This window comes from Gasterosteus aculeatus, chromosome 6 (genome assembly GCF_964276395.1).
Source record: "Gasterosteus aculeatus chromosome 6, fGasAcu3.hap1.1, whole genome shotgun sequence".
NCBI classification, from domain to species: Eukaryota; Metazoa; Chordata; class Actinopteri; order Perciformes; family Gasterosteidae; genus Gasterosteus; species Gasterosteus aculeatus.
Window position 1 is genome coordinate 10,525,182 of NC_135693.1, and position 22,127 is coordinate 10,547,308.

Genomic DNA, 22,127 nt, shown 5'->3' on the forward strand with positions numbered 1-22,127 from the left:
AAACCACGGTCAAAAAGTATTTATTAATAATGCCACCACAAAACATTTTTGTATGAATAGACCATTTAAGTGTTGAACTGGCCCAGAAAGTATCTTTAAAATCACAGTGTTAGAATTGAAAACAGTCTAATTTCTTGTTAAATTCTTCACATTATACATTAAGGGTTAGTACAATAAAAGATAAACAAAAACAACAAAAGATTCACACACAATGTCAAAGCAGTTTTTCTTGTTTTACAGTAACTGAATATTTAAGAGAAATTATGTAAAGCCCTTGTGCAACAACAAGTTGTTGCGCTGCTCAACGTATAAATTACTAAAAACTGAACTTCACAGCTTTCACTCCAAGAGGTAGTTGTCATATGACAGCCGCTTCAAACGGGTGATACTATCTGAAATAAAATGACAAAAAAAAAAAATGAAATAATGAATAGTGAAATAACAAAGTAATTGAGCATTTAAGAGACCGATTGGCAGGAACACACTCACCCAGCACCCACTGCTCAGACAGGACCCTGCTTCCCTCCGGCCTCCTGCCGCCGTGCTTCCCGATGCAGATACCTGCCTGTCGCACAGATTTGGTGACTGTTCCTCCGCAGAGCTGGATCAGCTCCTCCAGACTGTGAGTGGGAGGCTGGGAGTGCTGGGACACAAACATGGCGGGCTGGCCGTGGAACAGATCCTGCTGGTGTTCCCCGGCAGACAGGTGCCTCTGGAGACGACAGATCTAGGAGGAGAAATGACTGTTAAACGCTCAGTTTTGAAGTTCAGGTTTTCAGTTTTCAGGTGCTCAACGTGCTTGTAAGAATATCCGAAAAACAGCTTTTAACATTTGCCTGTTCCCAGTTTTCGGAAATGTGACGAGGAATAGTTTGTATCCTAAAAAATACACTTTTTAAATGTTAGAGTTAGACACTCTTACGTCTACATGCTAAATACAGCTGATTAGTTTAGATTAGCATAAGAACTAGTTCAATACACGGAAGAAAACAAAATCCCGTCGCCAGCACCTTTAAAAATCACTTTTTTTCAAAGTTGTTAACATAATGTATATCAATATAAGACAGTAATAAGCTAGTAAGCCACGACAGTGTGACAGCTTATTTCAAACCAAAATCACTTTTATTATTCACACCTGTGCTTTTCCCGCAGTGACAAAATTTCCCGAGATGATAATGATCTAAATTCTCCCGTCTGACCAGTGCAGCACAGCTAAGTGGAGTGAAGGAGCTTTCAGTGGAGAAAATAAAGTACATCCACCTGAGAACATCAATTAAATTATCAATTGAATTAAAATTCTTCTCATTGTTCACTAAAATCCTCAAACCAGTTTGTTGTGAAACGTTGTTGAGTGTTTTTCATACTTCTCAGCCATGTCCCGGCGTGTTTAGATTGTCAAGTAGTTTTCTCTGTTTTAGTTCTGGTAAATAAAGGTTTAGAATTGAAACTCACACATGCTTCATGCACGTATATCCCTCATATACATCACAGGAATATGGACCCCCAACCTGTCAATGCTGAAACTGACCTGAAGGTGGCTACTAAAGATACAGAAGACTGCTGCAAAATCTGGTTCGGAGGCAAAAAGCAGCAGCCATTTACTACAATCCATCCATTAAATTATCCACCGTTAAAGCCAATTCAAATAGCATCTAGCCGTATGACAAGATATTTCTGGGTCACTGCTGAACTTACAGCAGTTTATGACATAAAAAAAGTAAACCAACCATGCAAGACTATTTCCATTTGTTTGCAACTACAGGGAAGCCTCATATTTTCTTTTATTAAAATGAGAAAAATCAGAAGCACATTACCGTGGAGAACTGCGTTGCACTCTGAGTGGCAGTGAGGGGAGCCTTGATGACGTCTGTGCTGGCGGCCCACATTGTTCGCAGAGTACTATCTACTCAACGAGAGCATGTGCATATCTTTGAGGCCGTGTTTCTTCTCGGGTTTGGTGAGTGATGCTCTGAGTTCTCACTACGGGCGAGCTCTCTATCCAGCAAGGGTCAGCCGCTACACTGAAGGGGACAATCGGCTCTATTCTACAGTTGAATGCCAGGAAACAAGAGTTAATGCTTTCGGCCTTTTGTCAATGTTCACACAGGTTTCACTTTACGTCGAGCAATCAGGGATTGGTCAGAGGGGTCAGAGGCGAGGTCAAGTTAAGATTAACCCACATTGTGCACTTAAAAGAGAATGATTGAAGACTATGCGAGGTCTATATGCGACACAGGCTTTTAAAACTGGGAGCAACGGTCCAATGAAAAAGGGCAACAAGAAAAAGACAGCGAGCCAAAGTGGTTTGATTAATTGGACTACACACGCAATCAGGGATTGGTCAGAGGGTTCAGAGACGGGGTCAAGTTAAGATTAACCCACAGTGCGCACATAAAACATGCACACATGTCGATCTCATATAAAGTATAGATGGCTACAACATTTACTTTCCAAGTTGAGTTAGACAGCTGTGTGGATTTACATAAACGTACTTTAATATACCCGAAAAACTGCTGCATTAAAGAAACATTTTTCATGACTGCATTCAAAAAGTTTAATTCCTCAGTATCACAGCGCTGAACCTTTCAGGACGGGTCATGATAGCCGCAGTCAGGGATGGGGAGAAATACATCAAAAGGTATTTTATACCCCTCAAATAAATGTATTAAATTTATTTAATTTCTTTCTGGATTTCCTGTTTTCTTACAATTTGGCAGAGCATTCAGGTTTGGGTTATATAATGTACACAAGCTACAACAGTAGAAGCAAAGACTGTGAACTATATTATCTGCCAGTAATTGATGTGGCATCATGACATCCACAATAAGAAGAAACAGCATAACTTGTGGTAAAGATCTTTCTCCGATAAGCACTCTTGAAATTGAGAATATCTTTTTATTCTTCACATGGGAAATTCCACCACTTGACATCCGGATCAATGTCCCTGTAGCCACTAACGTCTACTTATGTTTCTGTTGTGCAAGAGACTGCAGGGACGCAGAATGATTTGGAAGCTCTGCAACCACCAATACCAGCCAGCAATTAAGGAGCAGTGTAATAAAATGAACTGCAAACCGGAGGCAAATTGCGCACATGGCGATTAAAGCTTATTCTGAACACCTGAAAAAAGTCAGTGTTTGGAATGACGACAAGTCCTTCCTATTTGGTAATGTTCTTTAAATATGTTGCATTTCCCTTATACTGTAACTATGACATCAGCTTACTTCCTACAATTCTGTTTCGGCATTTCTATCCAACTGCATATTGCGATTCTGAACACTTCCTGGCAAAAAAGAAAAGAAAAATGGGTGCAGTTGACATTATAATGTGGCCAATCCAAAGCTAAAGGTGTGTATTCAGTACACAATATGAAGCTAAATATATCTCTGGTTAATAGGCAGACTGTTGAAGATGAAACCCGAGTCTTCTAATAAAGACGGAGTCTGTGATGGAAGCACATTCCTGCAGCGTGGGACAAAACATCCTCCTGTATCGATGCCTTTTCCTGCATCACACACCTGAACTCTGCTCCCCCACTGCGACATGAAAAATAAACTAAAATAAGGTTGGGAAAATCCTTCAATTGGGGAAAAATATCTCCAGAACCATTTTCCACTGAAAAACCTTTTCTTTAAGCCACAGAATAACAGCTTGCTAACTCGAGGATTTATGGCATGTTGTGCACAACGCGTGGCTGAAAATACTCAAACCTCTCAACAACATCGGAGCGTGCCTCAAAATGATGAAGCCGCATTAAATACGTGTGGATGACATCCAACCATCCCATCTCATGCTATTCCAGTGGACAAGAGACAGAAAACATCCACAATCCGATAAATATTCAAAACCACTTTTCTGATTCATGACTCAGGCAGAACCCTGCCAAGGACATTTCATCCAAATTACTGTAAAAAATTGTACCATCAAGCATAAAAAAAGTCTGAACTGTTTTGGTCAAAGATCAGCAAGTGGCAACTTTGGTTTCTACAAAGAACACATTATATGAGACTTTATTAAGGACCATGAGAACCAAAATAAGGTCTGGAAATAGAGAAAAAGCTAGTAAAAACATAGGGAGAAAACTAAACTAAACAGAATAACATTCTCAAGAAAAAAGAATAATCAGTAGATTTCTGGGGATTATGTATTTAACATAGATTAAGCATCTGATTAAAACAATGTAAGAAAATTGATACATTTTCCCTCTTAATTTCCCATTCAAAGATGCACGTGTGTTTGTCGTTTGTCAATGAATGGGATGGACACTGCTACTATCACAGCTGCATCCTGAGTAGCTGTTTAGCCGGAGAAGAGAAAAAAAACCAAGCGGGTATTACAGAGGATATTGTGGAACGTGTGTAGTTTTGTGCATCTGCTTCTCTGTGTTAAGTAAGCGCGCGCTGAAAGGAATCTCCACCTCGCTGCTCTTCGCAGCGGCCACGGGGAGGGGGGAGTGGTCTGAACTCACAGTTGGCTAATCAGAGGGGCCGTGGGCAGCTCAAACAACTGGTTGGGGGCTTGATGAAAAGCCAGCACATGCAGTCTGGCAGTTAACCTAAAGGGAATAACACACTACCTCTAATTCCTGATTGCTTTTCCTCTTCCTGCCGCTGAGAGGTAATAAAAAGAAATCTGCAGAGTCCCAAGAGGATTATTTGCACTTGGATCCCTGCCGGGACAGACACCCGGGCATTAAGAGAAGCTTAACAGTTATAAGAGTACTAACTTCCCTTTTTAGGTGAAGAGCTCTGCCATGAAGATGCCGCATGCAAACTTACTAGTTTTAGCTTTTTGCCTCGTTGTGGGTACAGGACACAGTGTTGTTGCTAAGAGACAATATCAGATCCAAAACGGGCCGTGTAGCTACACCTTTCTGCTGCCGGAGCAGGACAACTGCCAAACCCAAAGCAGCAACTACGCCGTTCAAAAAGATGGACCCGGGGACAACGAGGAGTCGACTCAGAGGCTGGAACAACTGGAGATCATCATGGAGAACAACACGCAGTGGCTGCACAAGGTAAAGCCGCGTCACAGCCACGGTTTCACTTCAACGCATTAGCTTGTGATGTCAATGACTCGAGTGATCAGTCAGAGGAGAAGAGAGGACAAAGTCGACTCAGGTATCTGAGAGACCATTATGGACTAAATAATGACGCTGGTGTCAGTGGGAACATTCATACTTCCTTTCCAATTTGCTGAAAAGGAAAGAAGGGAGGAAAATGATACACCTAGTACATAAGATATATTAGTGTGATTGTTTGAACCAATTTCCAAATAAAACATTTGTATATCAGCGAATATACTTAAGCATGTGGAACACCTGCACACTTTAACAACCAGAATGAAAAATACATTTTAGGACCGAGTGTGTCCAAACAACCACACACAGTGTCAACCGACCTGTTGTTTCTTTGAGAATCAATTCTATTGTAGCAAACGCTGAAACCAGTATGACTAATATGCCAATTGTCTGTGAGAGCCTTTCCCTCACCGCTAATGGACATGATGACTGACAAAGAGTTTGTGCAGGTGCCCCCACGAGGGCCGCAGGTGGCCCGGCTTCTTGTCTAACTCCCCCTCTTCTCCCTCTTTAGAGTGTGATCGCTGATCAGAACTTTACAAAACTAGCACGACAGAACGGGAGCACCTCTCTGTGTGATCACACGACCCTCGCCTGGCAGCATAAAACAAGCTGTGGTCTGTTCGCGTTGAGCTCAGAGGGCACAGAAGCTCAAGTGCTGCCTGAGAAATCAAAGCAATGCCTGCAAAACAAACTAACATTTTACAAAGTCCAACTGGCAGGTCTGGTGTAGAGAGGTTACATATTTCTCGCAGTCAAAAGAGCACTGCTGATAAAATGTGTCTACGCGAATGGAAGAAGACGTTGGTGTCTCCTTATCTTGTGTCTTCCACAAATTCATGTGCACAAGTAAAAGAACGTGGGGGAAGAGATCTCGGCTAAGGTTTACGGACAAAGTGAAACATGACAACACGTTCTCTGCGTTGACAGAGAGGTAGAATTCCCCTTTGTAAACGTCTCTCACTCGGCTACGTGTGCCAGCGTTACCTCAGCTACCCAGAAATAAAGATGTGAAAAAGACTATTTAATCATTACGCGTGACGAGCACTTGAGGTGTGTCATTGCTGATAAAACATTTCTGCTACAACTAGACAGTATAAAAAAAAGTAGTTGCTGGAAGCTTCCTACCTCAATTGTAACCCTTGATTTACTAAAAATTACATTATAACTATACAATAGTATAAATGCAGCCACACTATGTTGAAGGTTTGAGCACCCTATGAATTAAATAAGAATAAGCAGATAAAGAAATTAGAAGCATATCACTTAATCATGTAAGTCCCTTAATGAGGTTGTACACATCTCGCCAGGAGGCGCTCGACTGATCGAATGACTTTAATGCCGCCCGACGATAACTGAGGGAAACAATCTTTTTTTTTTACTGACGCCTTTGAGTCGCACAAAGTAAACAACGGATTTCATCATTGACTGTAAATGGGACATCCTGCCAGCATTTCAAATGACAGCCTCCCACCTACCACACATCCCTTTGTGTCTCCAAGAAACAAAAACAAACTGGACGTCATGAAAGGAAGACAAACAAAATCAGCACTGATTGCAGATGTTATTTGTATAAATATCTGCACAATATATCATATTAAAATTAAAATTGGCTGTTTGGGGCTGCGCTGCTGACTTGACGAGTAAATAACAAACATCATTCTGCAACCTGACGGCGATATATAAGGGACTCTGGTTTCCACTTTGCGCACACACACGCCGTAATGTCATGAAGGATGTAACTCCTCACTCAACACTTCCATCCTGTTTACGAGTCGTGTGACCTGATTGCCACTCAGGAACACCACGCAGGAAATAACTTAATGATTGGTGTCGTTCTAAATCTGGCGATACTGTAAGGTAGATAAGGACAAATCTTGTAGAGATGAAATATTGACCTTTTCCCACCCTGAGGGCAACCTTGCTCATTATTCCCACGATTCAGAGGTCTCATATGGACATGCTTACATTCCATAGGTGTAAACCTGAGTCAAGTATAAGTATATTAATAACTTAATAAATTAATTTGTTAAGAAAACATTACAATTGAGTAGTTTACTATTTGAGGCCATATGTTAAAAACCTTTGTCCTCTCCTCAAATAATTGAAAAATGGGGCTCGATTATGAATCTCTTATACAGCACCATCAATCTATTGCTAAAGTAGGTTGTACACAGTTTATCCAAACTTCACTGTCAATGTAATGTTCACTCCAGTCAGTGCAAACGGAATTGTGTGGGCACTAATGACACTAATCAATGACTTTCGAGCTCAAGCCAATTGTTGTTTTTTTCCCCCTGTGCTGTAGCTGGAGAACTACATACAGGACAGCATGAAGCAGGACATGATCCACCTCCAACACACGGCTGTGCAAAACCACACGGCCACGATGATAGAAATCGGAACCAACCTGCTGAGTCAAACCGCTGAGCAAACGAGGAAAATGAGCAGCGTGGAGGCCCAGGTGAGGCCGTACATCCTGCAGCTGTAAACACGCAGCGCGACGCAGGTTTGCACGCAAGCAAACCGGGCAACAGAGTAGAATGTCAAAAAACAGGGAAAAGTTGTTTTTAGTGAGGGGAGTATGCTTAACATTGATTTCCATTCAATGGGACTCAGTGGGCTGGCCGATACAGTGCATGAAATGATGTCAAAGAAAAAGAAAATAAGCAGAGGGGGAAAAACAGGCATGACTAAGTAAGGTTTATTATTGTGGCTACACGTCAGTGACCTGCCGTGAGCCAACTGTACAGCATTTCCTGTTATTAGCCCATTCTTATTCCCACAGAAAGGGTCTATCAGTTTGTCACGATCACACATCCGTCTGTTCAAAGGCATCAACAGCCCCATTGGTGACACACAGCAAGGATCCATGTAAACAACCTGCTTTGTGCTGAGTTCAGTTCCTCCTCACGGGGAAATTAGAGCCAAGGTCCCCACAACCCCAGAGCTCAGTTCAATACGTCTGCCTGGGGTGCGTTTGACCGTTTCCCATGTTCGGGTATGCGTCACTCTGGAGGTGCAAACGGGGCTTGTCCTGAACTTGTTCCACTGCGACAGAACTTAAAATCCAAATTATTTGGATTAATTGCTGATTGACAGGACAAAGTAAAGGTTTTACCAAAACCTTCTTAAAGGTTGCTTTTTTAAAGTTAATTTCATTTGGAGAAAGAAATGGCATACGTGGAGGATCCTGAGCACTTTTTGAGGCGATAGTGAATAAAAAAGGTTTTTTAGTATGGAGAATTAAACTTCACACAGCCTGGACTCACCTTGCTCTCCTGTCTCAAGGTCATTCGTCACTCAACTCGACTTGAGCGTCAACTGCTTGAAAATTCCTTGTCAACCAACAAGTTGGAGAAACAACTAATTGTCCAAACAAATGACATCAGCAAGCTGAATGACAAAAACAGGTGAATACACCACTTTCTAATTCCAACTATCAGGCCCACAAAGTGAAAAACACGGCTGAACCGTTTTCCTCTCCGCAGCTTTCTGGAGAAAAAGGTGGACGAGATGGAGCAGCAGAGGCAGGTGGAGCTGAAGATGCTTCGAAATGAAAAGGAGCAGCTTCTGGCTCTGATCCTCCGGCAGACGGCCATCATCGGCGAGCTGGAGCAGCAGCTCCTCAAAGTCTCCTCCAACAACACCGCGCTGCAGCGCCAGCAGCAAGACCTGCTGGACACCGTCAACAACCTCATTCACACCGTCTCCATCGGCTCGGCTCCAGGTGACCCTCGACCTCTTCGAAGCCCCGTCTGCTTTTATATTTACATTTGTAAAAGACAACACTGAATTCAATGATACGCCAGCGAACCAATCAAATCAAATGTCCCCGCAACAAATAGAACCCAGGATTCATTGTTTAAGCCATGTAGGTGTGTGTGTGTGTGTGCGTGCGCTGGTGGATTGCACAAAAAGAAAAGGTCACCTTACTTGAAATACCACAAAAGCTGCCACACCAATGCAATGAATGTGACCTTTTTCCCCCTGAGAAGATGTGAACTTATCAAAAGGAGGACAGTTACATGCCATTCAATTGTGTGGTGTCAAAATGACAAGGACGATTTTTTTTTTCTTCTTTTCTTTCTGCAGCGAGCAAAACGGTCATGATGCAGGACACTCCGACGGCCTTCACGGACTGCGCCGCTGTATTCAAGTCAGGAAACACGCAGAGTGGCGTTTACACTCTCACGTTGCCCAACAACACAACTGAGGTTAAGGTAAAGTCTTTCTGTCTATTACGCAATAACACAACCCTTTTGATAAAACGCCGGACGTGCTCAGCATTGTGTTGGAAAGGCGCAGCGGTCGAGTGTAAATGTTCTCAGACTTTCCATTAATGACGCGCATGCTTGAGCTCTAACTGTGATCTCCTTAGAAACTTTTCAGCGAATAAGACTCAGACTTTGATTCTCTGTCCCTTCCTTGGAACCTGACAGTTGTTTTGACCGGCTCAAATACGGCCGACGGCATTTTCAAATTATAAACGAGGATGGAGTCTTTGCACAGCCTTCATTTTGGGGTATTAATTGCAGCAACGCCCCTCTCCTTGTGTCTAAAGGCTTTCTGCGACATGCAAACAGAAGGAGGAGGGTGGACCGTGATACAAAAACGCTTTGACGGCCATGTTGACTTTCACCGAACGTGGCAGGAGTACAGAAAGGTAAGAGCAATCCAGAAGAAATTCTTCCCTTAAAAAGATACAACCCAGGCTACGGTTTTCATTCCTAATGCACAAAACGATGAGCTGATTTGGCTTCGGCCAACACTAGAAAGTGTTCTAAAGCCCTGGCGGATTCTGCTCTGCAAGAGGCAACAGCCAAAACATGAAATCACTATAATTTGTCTCATTGAAATCACCAGATGAAATCACACTATATTAAATATAAATATTAAATATAATATATATATATATATATATATATATATATATAATTAAAAAGGGGTTTAAATAATTCCCAAAAATTGAACAGCACTGTCAAGAGGAAGATTAAATTTTATTTTCAGTGAAAAGATCGTTCAGTGTTGCAGCCGAGAAATGGATATGCTGGTCATGTGCTTTTGCTTATGGAAAAAGAGACTTACAAAGCCCCCCCCCCCCCCCCCCCGCAAGCCATAATTACATTTCTTTTATGGTTTTTCAGGGGTTTGGAGACCCTTCGGGTGAATTCTGGTTGGGAAATGAGTTTGTGTCCAGACTGTCGATTCAGCAGCCCTACAGACTGAGGATCCAGCTGAGCGACTGGGAAGGAAACTCTGCATTCTCACAGTACGACCAGTTCTCCCTCGAAGGTGAAGCACTGAATTACAGGTACGTTGTGCTGACAACATCAAAAAAGCAATTGTGTTGGATGCTCGACGCCAATTACTGAACATTTTTATTATTTCCATTATGGATTCAAGCAAATATTTTGCAGCTCAAGTTATTAAGGGCAAAGAAGCCCATCAGCAAATCTCGAGACAGAGTGTTTCTGTTACAAAAGTGCTTTTGAAGTCTGCAATCCAGAAAATGCACAATGAGCCGGTGCCAGATTTCAAAGGGAGCAAATAGCCAAAGCAAGGCCTCAAATCTCAAAGCTTTAACATGATCAAGAAGAAATTAACAACTACGTTAGTAACCACATTAAGAGGCAGAAGTAACAACAGCCATTGTTGAGCAGGAAAGTAGTAGTATCTTCAGACTCACGTGTAGTGCGGTCTATTCCATTTATGGATATTTTGCATTAAAACACATCTGGTTTTATAAGAAGTTCTTATGAATGGCATAATAATAAAACACTTCTCTACATTGAGGATGAGACCATGTTAATGGACACACTGACAGGGCCCGTTTTTCAAGCAAAACCTTCTTTAGAAAAAACAACCTGAGGGTCCTAAATGTTGACTTCCTGCCTACTTCCTACCTCTTTTTAAAAGCAAAACACATTATGGAAACTCCTCTAGATGATTATTTGCTGTATACGACTGTCTACTTCCTGGTACTGGCATCCGCCCAAAGAAAATGTAATAAAACTGGTCAGTGTTTAAAAAATAGGAAATGCATTAAATGTCTTGGATGTCTAACATTGGCTTTGCACCTCTTGGCAATAACACAACCGCCAGAAGTGTTTTCCTTGAACCTAAGCTGATTTGGAATAGATACTTCCTTTGAATTCGACAAACAGACCTTGAAATGCTGCAATTCAACACAGCTCTTTTCAGGTCTCAGGTCTACTTGACTATGACCAATTAGGTCTCCCCTTAGTTGGCTCAGTAATTCCAAATAACTCTGACAAAGAAACTGCCCAACGAGCACAATGGGAACTCCTCGGCATTAAAATAAAAATAGAACAACGACATATGAAATCAGCCAGCTCCTTGTGAAAATCACAAAGAGAACAAAACGGTGGTGTTAATAGGACAAACTTTATTCCCTATGCCAAACCACTTCATTCTCCCTCTTCCATTCTACAGGATACACCTTAAAGGCTTCAGTGGAACGGCGGGCAAAATAAGCAGCATTGGGCAGCCAGGAAGTGATTTCAGTACAAAGGATAAAGACAACGACAAATGTGTTTGCAAATGTTCACAACTGACAACAGGGGGTAAGAAACACATTTCTATGAATAGCTTGTGCTTTTGAACAAATGTCGGGAAAATACAAATATCGGGTTGATTTGTGAGCAACAAATTCCCACCCACCCTAATCTTGGCACTTGCCCTGAAAATATTCAAGGGCATCTTAAGGGCTCCCGTACTTTTGTGGCCAGGTCAAAGAGCACAATTAGCTCAGAGTTAATCACTGATCCACTCATCGGGGAATTCAGCCCCCTACAATGCCTGACATTAATAGCCTGGGAACAGAGCGGCTCTCTCCTCTTGTAGCTTAAAGGTCCCCCTCCGTTCCCTTGAAAGTAACTCCGCTGCCAGAAGTTTGTCTCCCGCTGCATCGCGGTCTGCCGAGCGAGCACGAAGGCATGAAAACTCCAACCCTCTCCCTTTTTTTCCCATGAGAGACGCCTCGCGGGGGGACTCCGCTTGCACGTTACGCACACTCGCTGCTAAGTGGCACTGACCCAGTGAGAAGAAGCCAAGCAGGATCTCGTATGACGGCCCGGTTACTACTGCTGAGCAGAACACAAAAATCCACAGTCATAAAGTCAGTCAGTCTCTTCCCAGCACGCGCGCATGGAAACATAAAGAGTGTCATTGGCACTTAAAAAAAAACGTCAGCGAGTCCACGATGGGTGACACAACCGCTCCATATGAGCAGTAGCAAATTGACTGTCACAGCCAATTGGATGCAGCCAAATGGGAATTGCTTTAACAGAGGGACACTTTATGACGAGAGGCTTCTGGCTGCTCATTTGAAGCCGCGTTAAGCGTTGAGTTACAGTGTGAAAGTGCAAATTGAATAGTATGCTATTGCTTTTCATTGCGCAGAAGCCAAATAACCTCCAATTTAAGTTCTTTGAAATCGACCATTCATTATAGATAGAGTATGTGTTACAACCTGTCCTTTGTTTTGATGTTCTAGGTTGGTGGTTTGATGCCTGCGGTCCGTCCAATTTGAATGGAATGTTTTACCAGCAAGGCCAAAACTCAAATCGCTTCAATGGAATCAAATGGTACTACTGGAAAGGCTCGGGCTACTCACTGCAGTCCACCACAATGATGATCAGACCTGCAGACTTCTCAGGTTCCCTTTGAACTGACTCAAACAATACACCAAGCTGGTGGGAAATTCTGCCTGCAAACTACAAAAAACTAAAATGAAAAGTATCAAGCGAACCAAAGTACTTCATTAAGGGATTTTATATATTTTGTGCCTTTCTATGTTTAGTAATTTAAATCAAATGGTTGTGTTACAATGGATTAAATATATATATATATAAATATAGTGAAATGTGTATTACTGCTATGTATAGATTACTACAGTTATTACATTTGGAATATCTAGATAATCACAGAGAATATTAAAATGTGTGATATTCACATTTATTTAAAGACTTTTATTTAGTTCAATATCCATTTAACCATCCATATTTGAATAATATCAGCCTGTGTCATTGTAAAAAGAAAATGAGACTATGGTACAACATGCAGAAAACCACTGGCTCAAAGTTATTATGGTTTTGTTAAATGTCTAAAACGCAAATGTAAAAAAATGCCACAGAAATTGTTTCTCTAAAGATTACTGTTGTTTTTCTCCCAGGAATGTATGTCAATTTGTTGTTTAATTTATATGTAGGTTTTTAAGTTTTATATTTAACATTATATATGGGGGAAATTAGATTATTAGGTATTGACTATTTTATGCACATTCTCACTAGGAGGAATTCCTTTAATATAATCCTGCAGTACACTTCCACAGGCTCATACGTGCCCAGTGTTCTGGGGACGTATTTCCGTACTCCTGAGAAGCTACGATTCTCACCGGCCTTTTTGAAGTGGTTGTCTGTAATGTTCTACCAGTTGTTATGTACCTGAAGTTGAATATTAAACACAAGCACAAGGCAGAGGGCTTCAGACGTGAGCTCTAAAGTCCTTCTCGTTCTCAGTCCTGTTCTACCCGATGGCACCGATCGGCCGGCACAGAGCACAGTCGCCACAGCAGCACAAATCTTCCAGCAATGTCCGTTTTCAAGGGAAAAAACTAAATCCTAAATGCTTAAAAATTGCATATGTTGTTTGCTTTTTTTGGTACCTAATCAAAATGTTACATTTCAAATTAAATCCCCAAATCGTCAGAAGAGAGACAGATATAGCTCATGGCGAGCAATGTGGATAACATCCCATGTCACAGTTGATTTAATGTAATACAGCAATATTGATATGACAAAGTCCATTTGGGGTGTTTATGGATAAAATAAAATAAAATTGGCACATGAGAATTTCTTATGTATGGCTACTATTTACAAATAAAAGAATACTTCTTCAGATGAATGGGACAATCAACCCAAAATCCAGTTATAAATGATTCTTGATCGTTGACTTGTAACATTTCCTCTGTTGTTGAGTAATATTAAAATGGAAAAAATGCTTCAAATATTTAAGTTTTAGTCTTTTATCTTACAGCCAATTCACTCAGTTCAGCCCTCATTCAAATTCACTGTGAAAAACGTCTGTTTGAACTGTAGTTCCCATAATTGATATACTGACGCCATCATTGCGCTCAACAGGACACAGTCGTGCACGCCAGGCACGTGGTTTTGTACTTTGAGTACCGGAATGATGAGCGGCCACGGGGACGTTCAGAGAGGAAACGTGACGACATTTGTCCGCATTCATACTTCACGTCTTCCTTCGCTGTAGCAGGAGCCAACAGAGATTTTTGAATGGGGAACTCAGGAAGAAGCAACATTCACAGTTCACACAGGAAGCTCCAGGAAAAACAGACCAACTGAAAATGGACAACTGGCAATGAAATTGCTAAACAGAAAAAAATATCTTTGCACTATATTCCAGGGGAAAAAAAGATTGAAAACTGTATTAAATATACATGCTTCTATATGTTTTCGGTCATTTCCAGAATATAAAGACATGAACAGCCTTTTTCATCTGTTAATTTAATGTCATTCAATATAAATGAGTGTCATGAGTAACATGGTGGTGTTTGCACCACCTGAGAACACAGAAAGGTTTACAGCAGAGGTAATGCCGCTAGTACCCGTGTGCTGTACCGTTTTATTGTACTACTATACAAGAGTTGGTTCTCACCTGTGCTGCAGGAAACTGGTCTGAGAGTTCATATGGCTCCTCTGGAATCCACTGCCTTTGCTCCAAACACCACAGGATCTACTCCGGAGAAACACAAGATATTGAGACACCTCTTCATCAGTTTACAAGCCATCACGTAATTGCTTCAAAAACACATACAAACTACACACCCATTCAAACGACAGGATCCAGCAGCCTCGCGCTATGCCCAACAGAATATTGAGAGTCCGTCGGTGACCCCAGGACACCACGTGAGTTGTGCTCTCACAAACTCGGTCAACGATTGAAAACCCGCCCAGTGTCGCCACAACCTGAACCAACGTGTGCTGCTTCCTACAAGAGGCGGATGAAACAGAAAGCATCCGGCACAAGAGCTTAAACATTTATTTTTACCAGCTTTCCCACCGAGGCGTCCAAAATGTGTTACATGTTTGTACTCACTCAGTGGGCATGCTCGTCATGACCAACGTTCTCATAACCTGAAAAAAAGACAAAGTTTACGACAGGATAAACATTTTCTGTACTTCCTGATCGTGACACTTTTGTGAAATTAAATTGTGTAAACATTAGATTAATGTGAAGCAATTATACCAAGCTGGAAGAGAAATCACATTAAACCCCTTATTGGATTATGCAACATGCTCCCAAGGAAAAATGAATCTGTGTTTGATGCTTTCTTGCCATTCTTGTTTACGGGAAGTAGGTCTTGGCCTGGGGTGTTTTCCCAGTTGTATGGTTTCACAATACCCACATATATGGTAAACAAGGGAACGAGGTGGAACAGCTACACAGTGAGGATTTGGCTGAGTTTGTTTCTCGTCTTCTGTAGGAGTTAAAATCCCAGAAAACAGAGTTAAATCTGTGAAATACGTAGAACAAATGCACACCTTATAGACGCCAGTGATACAGTATCCATTAATAGGAAATGTGTCAAAGACACTAGTAAATAAAATGCATGTGTTTCTTTTGTGTGTGAGTTGGTTTGTTGAACAGCACGGTGCAGGTAAAAGGATTTCCACTCAGCGCACACGCAGGCCGTGCACTTTCAACAACCCCGCCGGATGGAGAGTTGCGTAGAGACCGAAAAAGGAAATCAAACACGCAAGGCCGCGAGGGGAGAAAAACATATTCACAGCCAGCGCAAATGGAACTGTACATTTGTAACCTGACGTCTGTGGTCCATCCAGCGAGCCGTCATGGACACAAACACCTGAGGACCACCGGGACCTTCTTGCCACACCGATACGTACTGATGTCAGCTCCCCCCAGCTGGAAGTCAGGGGTTAAGGCCTGCAGCACACAGCGGTGCCAAAACGGTGCAACGGTCCCTCCCACACCATCATCACATTGTCCCCTGGAATTCACGGAGGTGGTTACCGTCGACCCCGTGACTGCTGGTCCTCGGGCCGCAACGACAGGAGGTTTTCTTCAAAAGGAAAAATGTTTTGCTATTTCACTTCGTCGAGGATCTCTTCTGACACCCTGAGCGAGGCCAAAAGGCAACGAGAAAATCGGCTCATCTTATGGTCTTTCAAACCCACTCAAACAACACCGGCAGCTATTCTAAAACGTTTCCTCAGAGGGAACCGTGGCTTATCTTATGCAGGGGACGTGTTCTGACAGCGACACAAAAAACACGGGCATTGAAAAATGAGTTGGACATAATGAGCTTGTGACAAAGAGCTGTGACCTGCAGCGTGGCCTCAGAGCGCCGCAAGCACGCATGACAGTTCTCCACTGATTAATCAGTCAACATATTCCGTAAACTATGGGCAATTACAGAATGAACCTGCTGCATAAAGGGGTTTAGGAAAAAAATGGTTTACTTTTAAACCACACGCATCTGTCCTGAAGCCACATGCACTGTGTCAATTCTTACACTTTCACAGATCGTTTGAGCCACGCAGGTTTTACCTCTTATAAGCTTCTGTTTATCGATACTGCCTCACACGGAACAGGGGGGGGCATGTTTGGCTCTTTTCAGGCCACAGCTTTTTGAGGTTACCAGCGTAACGAAAACAGAGCCCAGGTGCATTATCACAAGCAAGGAAGTTGTACGCTTCCATCACAGAGGCAAAAAAAACACAGGAAGTCCTCCGGAGCAGACGGAACCTCTTGACTAGCTGCGTCAAACTCCTACAGGCGTGGAAGTGTGTGACCGTACGGAGGAAATACTTAAAGAGGTATGACACGCCGCTGATGTTTGGTTCCCGGACTTCCTATTGTACAGGAAACCCACGAGCGTCAGGAATTTCTCATCAATTTTTGCAGCTGCAATAGATCCTTGGGATAAATAAAACCCAACATCGGGTAAATTGAGAAGGATGAAGAACACAAATAAATTGTGTCAAAGGTGGACAAAGGAAAGTGTATAAAATAAAGTGTATTTTTTAACTGGTAAGGTACCCACTGGGGACGTAATGCTCAGATCATCCTGTTCTTGCAGTCCCACAACACTTGGAAGGAATAAATAGCATAATTTACAATACAAATACCATATCACCTTTTTGATTTTTTGCAAAACAAAATCTGAATATTCAATACTGTTGAGTAATGATGTAGAGTAAACATTCTTCTTACCTTCTTTTGGTTCACCATGTTCTGAAGACTCAAGTTGTGACGCTCTTCTTTGCCTTCAGACGGGAACTTTGTTAAACCAGCTGCAACCATACGTACATTTCCCCCTCCTACATTTGAAAACAAGAAAAACAATTGTAAACAGTGTGTGTGTGTCGGGGGGGGGTGGCACTGTTTTGCATGTTAGATGATGATGATTTCTCATCTCTTCATTACACCTGCCTAAAGCCCTACAATGCACAATTTGAAGTAACTAGTGACTACTAACTTCAATGTATAAGCCATTCAGACACTATTAGAATTACTACTAGAATAACTGTTGACTCACAAATGTGCTTTTTTTATGTTAAAGATGCCCTGGGCTCAATTTGACAGATATACTACATCTCTGTTAGTCATGTGTTGTGATACAGTAAGCTTATTTTACATCAATGATGTTATTTTTAAGTCTTAGATTTCAATTATGATAGATTGACTCCTCATCTTTAACTCCAGCCGCAGTTTCTGGGTTAACCCAACTTTAGAATCTCAAATACAAATTTGGTCTTCAAAAGACAAAAAGGAAATATGAAATATTACGAGAATATTGATAATAACATGAGAGGAAAGTTTCTTCTTTATTCATTTCTTTAAAATGTGACATCCAGGAATAAATCATCGGAAATACGCTGGCTTTAAAATGGCCCGGTGATTACAGAAACATTTACCAACACGCACCATTGTGAATGTTCAAACACCGTTGGCAATCATTTGTTTTGTTCAATTCACTTTGTAGCCTAGCTACTCACTTTCCACTGCATGAGAAACGGCAGCGACAGAGTTCCTCTGCAGCTCCGACACCGCATCGGCCTCCATCGACGCGGTGTCGGGCCGCACTGTTGTAGAGGCTCGTCTCCGTCTGGTGGCATCGCTCGTGGTTGTGCCGCTGCTTGTGAAGGGCAACATGCTTTGTCTCTGTCGCTTTTTTGCCCTGTGTGTGACATTGGCACTTGGCCTCCGCGATGCAGGCTGAGGTTCTTGGACCTCCTGCTGAGGATGACTTTGGGGCTTGCTGCTTGAAACAGAATTCGGACTTGTTTCGTGTAACCTCTTCTTTTTAGTTGGAGTTTCGGATCCTCTGCTTTCAGTTCTTCGTTTACTCTTCTTTGGGACAGAGTCCAACTGATTCGGAATGTCTCTCCCCACGGGTAGATTAGGCAAAGGAAGTCCTTTGGATATAGGGTGGTGGTTGGCAGGGGAAAAATAGTCTTCGAAGACATTATCGTCTCCCTCAGTGGAAACTGAAGCAGCACTTTTAGAGTCGCTGGGTAGAGTGAAAGACCGCACTAAGGCAGAGAATGACGTCCGGACATGTTTAGATGTTTTCTGTATAGGGGGAGCAGGTTCCTTTAACAGTTTAACTGCACCATCACCAAATTTGTCTGGTATGGCGAGACCGCTAGAAGATTTTGCAGCATCTGAAGAAAAATGTGTCTCTGTAAAGGATTTAGCTACTTTTATTTTTTCCTTTTGAGTTTTGGAAGGCGATGGCCCAGAGGATCTTACCTCTGATTCCCTTTGTTCTTTATTCAAGTCTGTGGTCTTGCAAGATATCTTATCCTTTAAGGGACTTTCTAGTAAACTTAGTAATTTGTGTTTCTCCGCTGCCTTTTTTCTGACTGAGGTCCTTCTAGACCTTTTTAGAATATTCGCTTCTTCTTCCTTGAAGTCTTGACATTTTACTGGACTTGAAATCTGTTTTTGCACATCGCGGCCGTGTGAGAGACACGGCTCTTTGGAGTCTTTCGTGTGGTGTTGCTCACGGCGGTCATGGCTGGTGACATCCACTTGCTTTCTCCCTTCTTCTTTATCAGGTGAGTAAGCAGGGTCAGCCACAGAAGCACTGGAATCATCATCCGACAGGTCATCTATATTCAGAAAATACATGAATAAATATGAATATTGTGCGTTGTTTAGCGCCTTTTTCTTGGTTTTTGTCTGTTTAGCTGTTTTTTAAAAGTGACTAGGTGCCCCCTCATAGTCCACTAATGAGATGTTATTAACTTATTCCAAAGACAGGAGCTGATCTCCGGTAAAGTGGTACTTGTGTCTTATTTAAAACAAATAGTGTATTATCTGACATACGTGATTCAACAAATACATCATGTCAAGGACAGCCCTATCAATGTCCCCAAACCGTGTAAAAGCCCCAGGCAGGGGCTCTCGCTTCACATTGTTCTTCACTTCACAAATTGCAGAGTGGAAAAGGCATCAAGAGGCGGACGAGGAGCTGCTCGCATAGCAAGTCAGAGAGACCACATGCTAAAATGTTCAGTGCTGTCATGCTATGTTTAAAGTGTTTCGACGTCATTTATTTGCTGTTTCCATTCACATTCAACTCCTTGGTATAAGAGCTTTAGCCAAATCAATATTTAAGATAATTAAGCAATTCTGCTTTAAGACACAGTTGCTAAGATACAAGTGCAATCTTGAATTATAACACAACAATACAATTTTCCATTGATCAGTAGCACCAAAACACTCTTACACATTAATTTGAGGACTGTTGGTGTGCTCCCAAGAGAAGGCTTCATCCCAGCTGGTGAGCAGGGTTCAACCATTTGTGAAGCTGAAAGACAGAATATAGATGTGTGAATTTCAGGGGGTTGGCATTTGTCAGTTATCTTCCAGTGCAATTGCAGCCGCTGCTCATACCTGTCGGTGAGAGGTTTTCCCGTTTCTCTTTCATGTCTTTTAAACGCTGTGCCATATAATCTGATCTTTTCAACGCAGGGCTATAGACGATTCCATTCTCCTCATCAATAATGATAGGTGACACATCTGTAACTGTGGGTGAAAGCAAATCAAAGGATGTGGTTTGTAATTTCACCTTTTTTAGAGGTTTCTAAAAGTGTAATAATCTCTTACCAAAAGGTTGTTTCGGAGCCATGTCTTTCATCATCTTATCCAATTTTTTTCTCATGCGTCTGTCATTTTCAGGTGTCCTCTCTGGAGAATCTTTTGGTTGCATGCACCGATGCTACACGTCAAACACAAAAAATATGTTTGTAAAAAGATAGAAAAACCAAACATTCTTTCTTATCTTTCTCTTCTGTATAAGGAACAGACCCACAATCAGCACAAACTATAGACCGTGGTTTAACAGTGATATTCATTAACAGCTTAAACTTTGGCACCAACATAAAGGCCTCATGCACATCTGACTCTACTCACTCTTTTGTTCTTCAATACAGGATTGCGTTCATCATTAAAGGCTGGAAACATCTCCTCATCCAAACGAACCCCATCATCGTAACATCTGGACATAATTTTGCCAAAAATAAAAGTATAATATTGTTCAAATAAAGGATGACGATAATACCATATACATCTAGAGGACACTAGGAGTAGGAAATAACAGTTTTTATGCTCAGTGTCCTTCTTACCTGCCTACCCAGAGAACAGAGACAAGCCTCACGTCATTTTTCTTGGCTTTCTTCCATGTAGCCAGGTGGCCATTGTTGAAGACTACATGTGTGACTTGTTTATTGAATGACTTTGATACCTGTAAAATATAAGGCATTTACATATTGCAAAGTATACATTGTATGAAAAGGTATGGCAAGCAATAGAGTGCTTTTGTGTATATGTGCCGTGCTGTCTCACCTGAGCACCCATTTCTTGCAGCTGCTGAACGAATGGTTTAGAATAGTTTGCCGTTTTGTCTGATGACCACACATCCACATAGACAACAACATCTGCAAACATATGGAACATAGTCATACATTTACACAAGAAATTAAGTTCAACTTAACCTTAAATGAAGTGCAGTAAAAAAAAAGATGTTCAATACCTTTAAGAACAGAACCATTGCTGGTTGTTGTCATGACTTCTCTCGTAAGCTTTGTCTACACAAAAACAATAGACACTTTTTAAAGAACACACACTGTGTGTGTGTGTGTGTGTGTGTGTGTTGTAGGAGTCCATACTGCATCCTAAAAGCACATTATGTAGGTACAGTTGCCTTCTGTAAACCTAATGACTGAAACGCAATGATACACGCTAGAGTTGAGAAACAAGGTAACCATAGTTACGTTGTTTAACGCGTGAGTGAATGGAAGTTACCCAACGTACGGTTTAACAACTTCATTTAGCCCATATGAGGTTAGTAACTGCAGCGTCAGTCATCTAAACAACACAGGTTTGAACATCATTAGCGTTGGATATGTAAATGTATTACCTAGCAATTGATAATATAACGTTAACAGTTGACGCAGTTCAACGTTGCTGGTAGTTTACGCTACATGTCGATGCTAACGATAATAACCAACGTTAACTTGTTTTTTATTCTTAGCATTACGCTGTTGTGGCTAATAGTTCAGTAATGTGCTGATGTATGTGTTATATACAGTTTAGACTATTAGCCGGACAAAGTCATGAACACAAATATCTACTTTATGCGACGGGGAAGTTTAAATTACGTAGATTTCAACAATACCTCGCTACAGCGTACATCGTTCGCGCCTGCACTTTGTGAAGAGATGCATTGTGGGACCTCCAACCTCATTGGTCAATGAGTGACAAACGTCACTTCCGGCTGGGATCGACAGTAAAGGCAACATGGTACTTTGGTGTCTTCGAAAAGTCTACTTTAAGCCTCGACTGTGAACTAACACAGGTACAGCTTCCAATTTGGGGCCGCATTAAATATTATTGAAACAGGCATTTATAGATGGCTTCATTAGCCACTAGCCTCACAGAATGTTGCATCAATTAAAAGCCAAGTCTG

General features: G+C 41.8%; 2 protein-coding genes across 2 annotated transcripts; one reads left to right on the plus strand and one right to left on the minus strand.

Moving 5' to 3' along the window:
- Positions 1-4: 4 nt before the first annotated feature.
- On the minus strand, positions 5-22,053 carry mcph1 (microcephalin 1). Its single transcript, XM_040178595.2, has 15 exons — positions 21,837-22,053; positions 21,192-21,246; positions 21,005-21,096; positions 20,785-20,903; positions 20,573-20,657; positions 20,267-20,378; positions 20,054-20,185; positions 19,887-19,967; positions 18,148-19,266; positions 17,363-17,469; positions 15,224-15,261; positions 14,953-15,115; positions 14,783-14,860; positions 490-727; positions 5-392 (listed from the first exon to the last, which is right to left on the minus strand). Exons 1-15 carry the CDS (start codon positions 21,903-21,905, stop codon positions 340-342), a joined length of 2,541 nt encoding a protein of 846 aa, XP_040034529.2. The 5' UTR covers positions 21,906-22,053; the 3' UTR covers positions 5-339.
- On the plus strand, positions 4,535-15,437 carry angpt2a (angiopoietin 2a). The gene is made up of 9 exons (XM_040178604.2): positions 4,535-5,017; positions 7,389-7,544; positions 8,372-8,493; positions 8,572-8,810; positions 9,176-9,303; positions 9,645-9,746; positions 10,228-10,394; positions 11,537-11,667; positions 12,600-15,437. Exons 1-9 carry the CDS (start codon positions 4,754-4,756, stop codon positions 12,770-12,772), a joined length of 1,482 nt encoding a protein of 493 aa, XP_040034538.1. The 5' UTR covers positions 4,535-4,753; the 3' UTR covers positions 12,773-15,437.
- Positions 22,054-22,127: the final 74 nt, after the last annotated feature.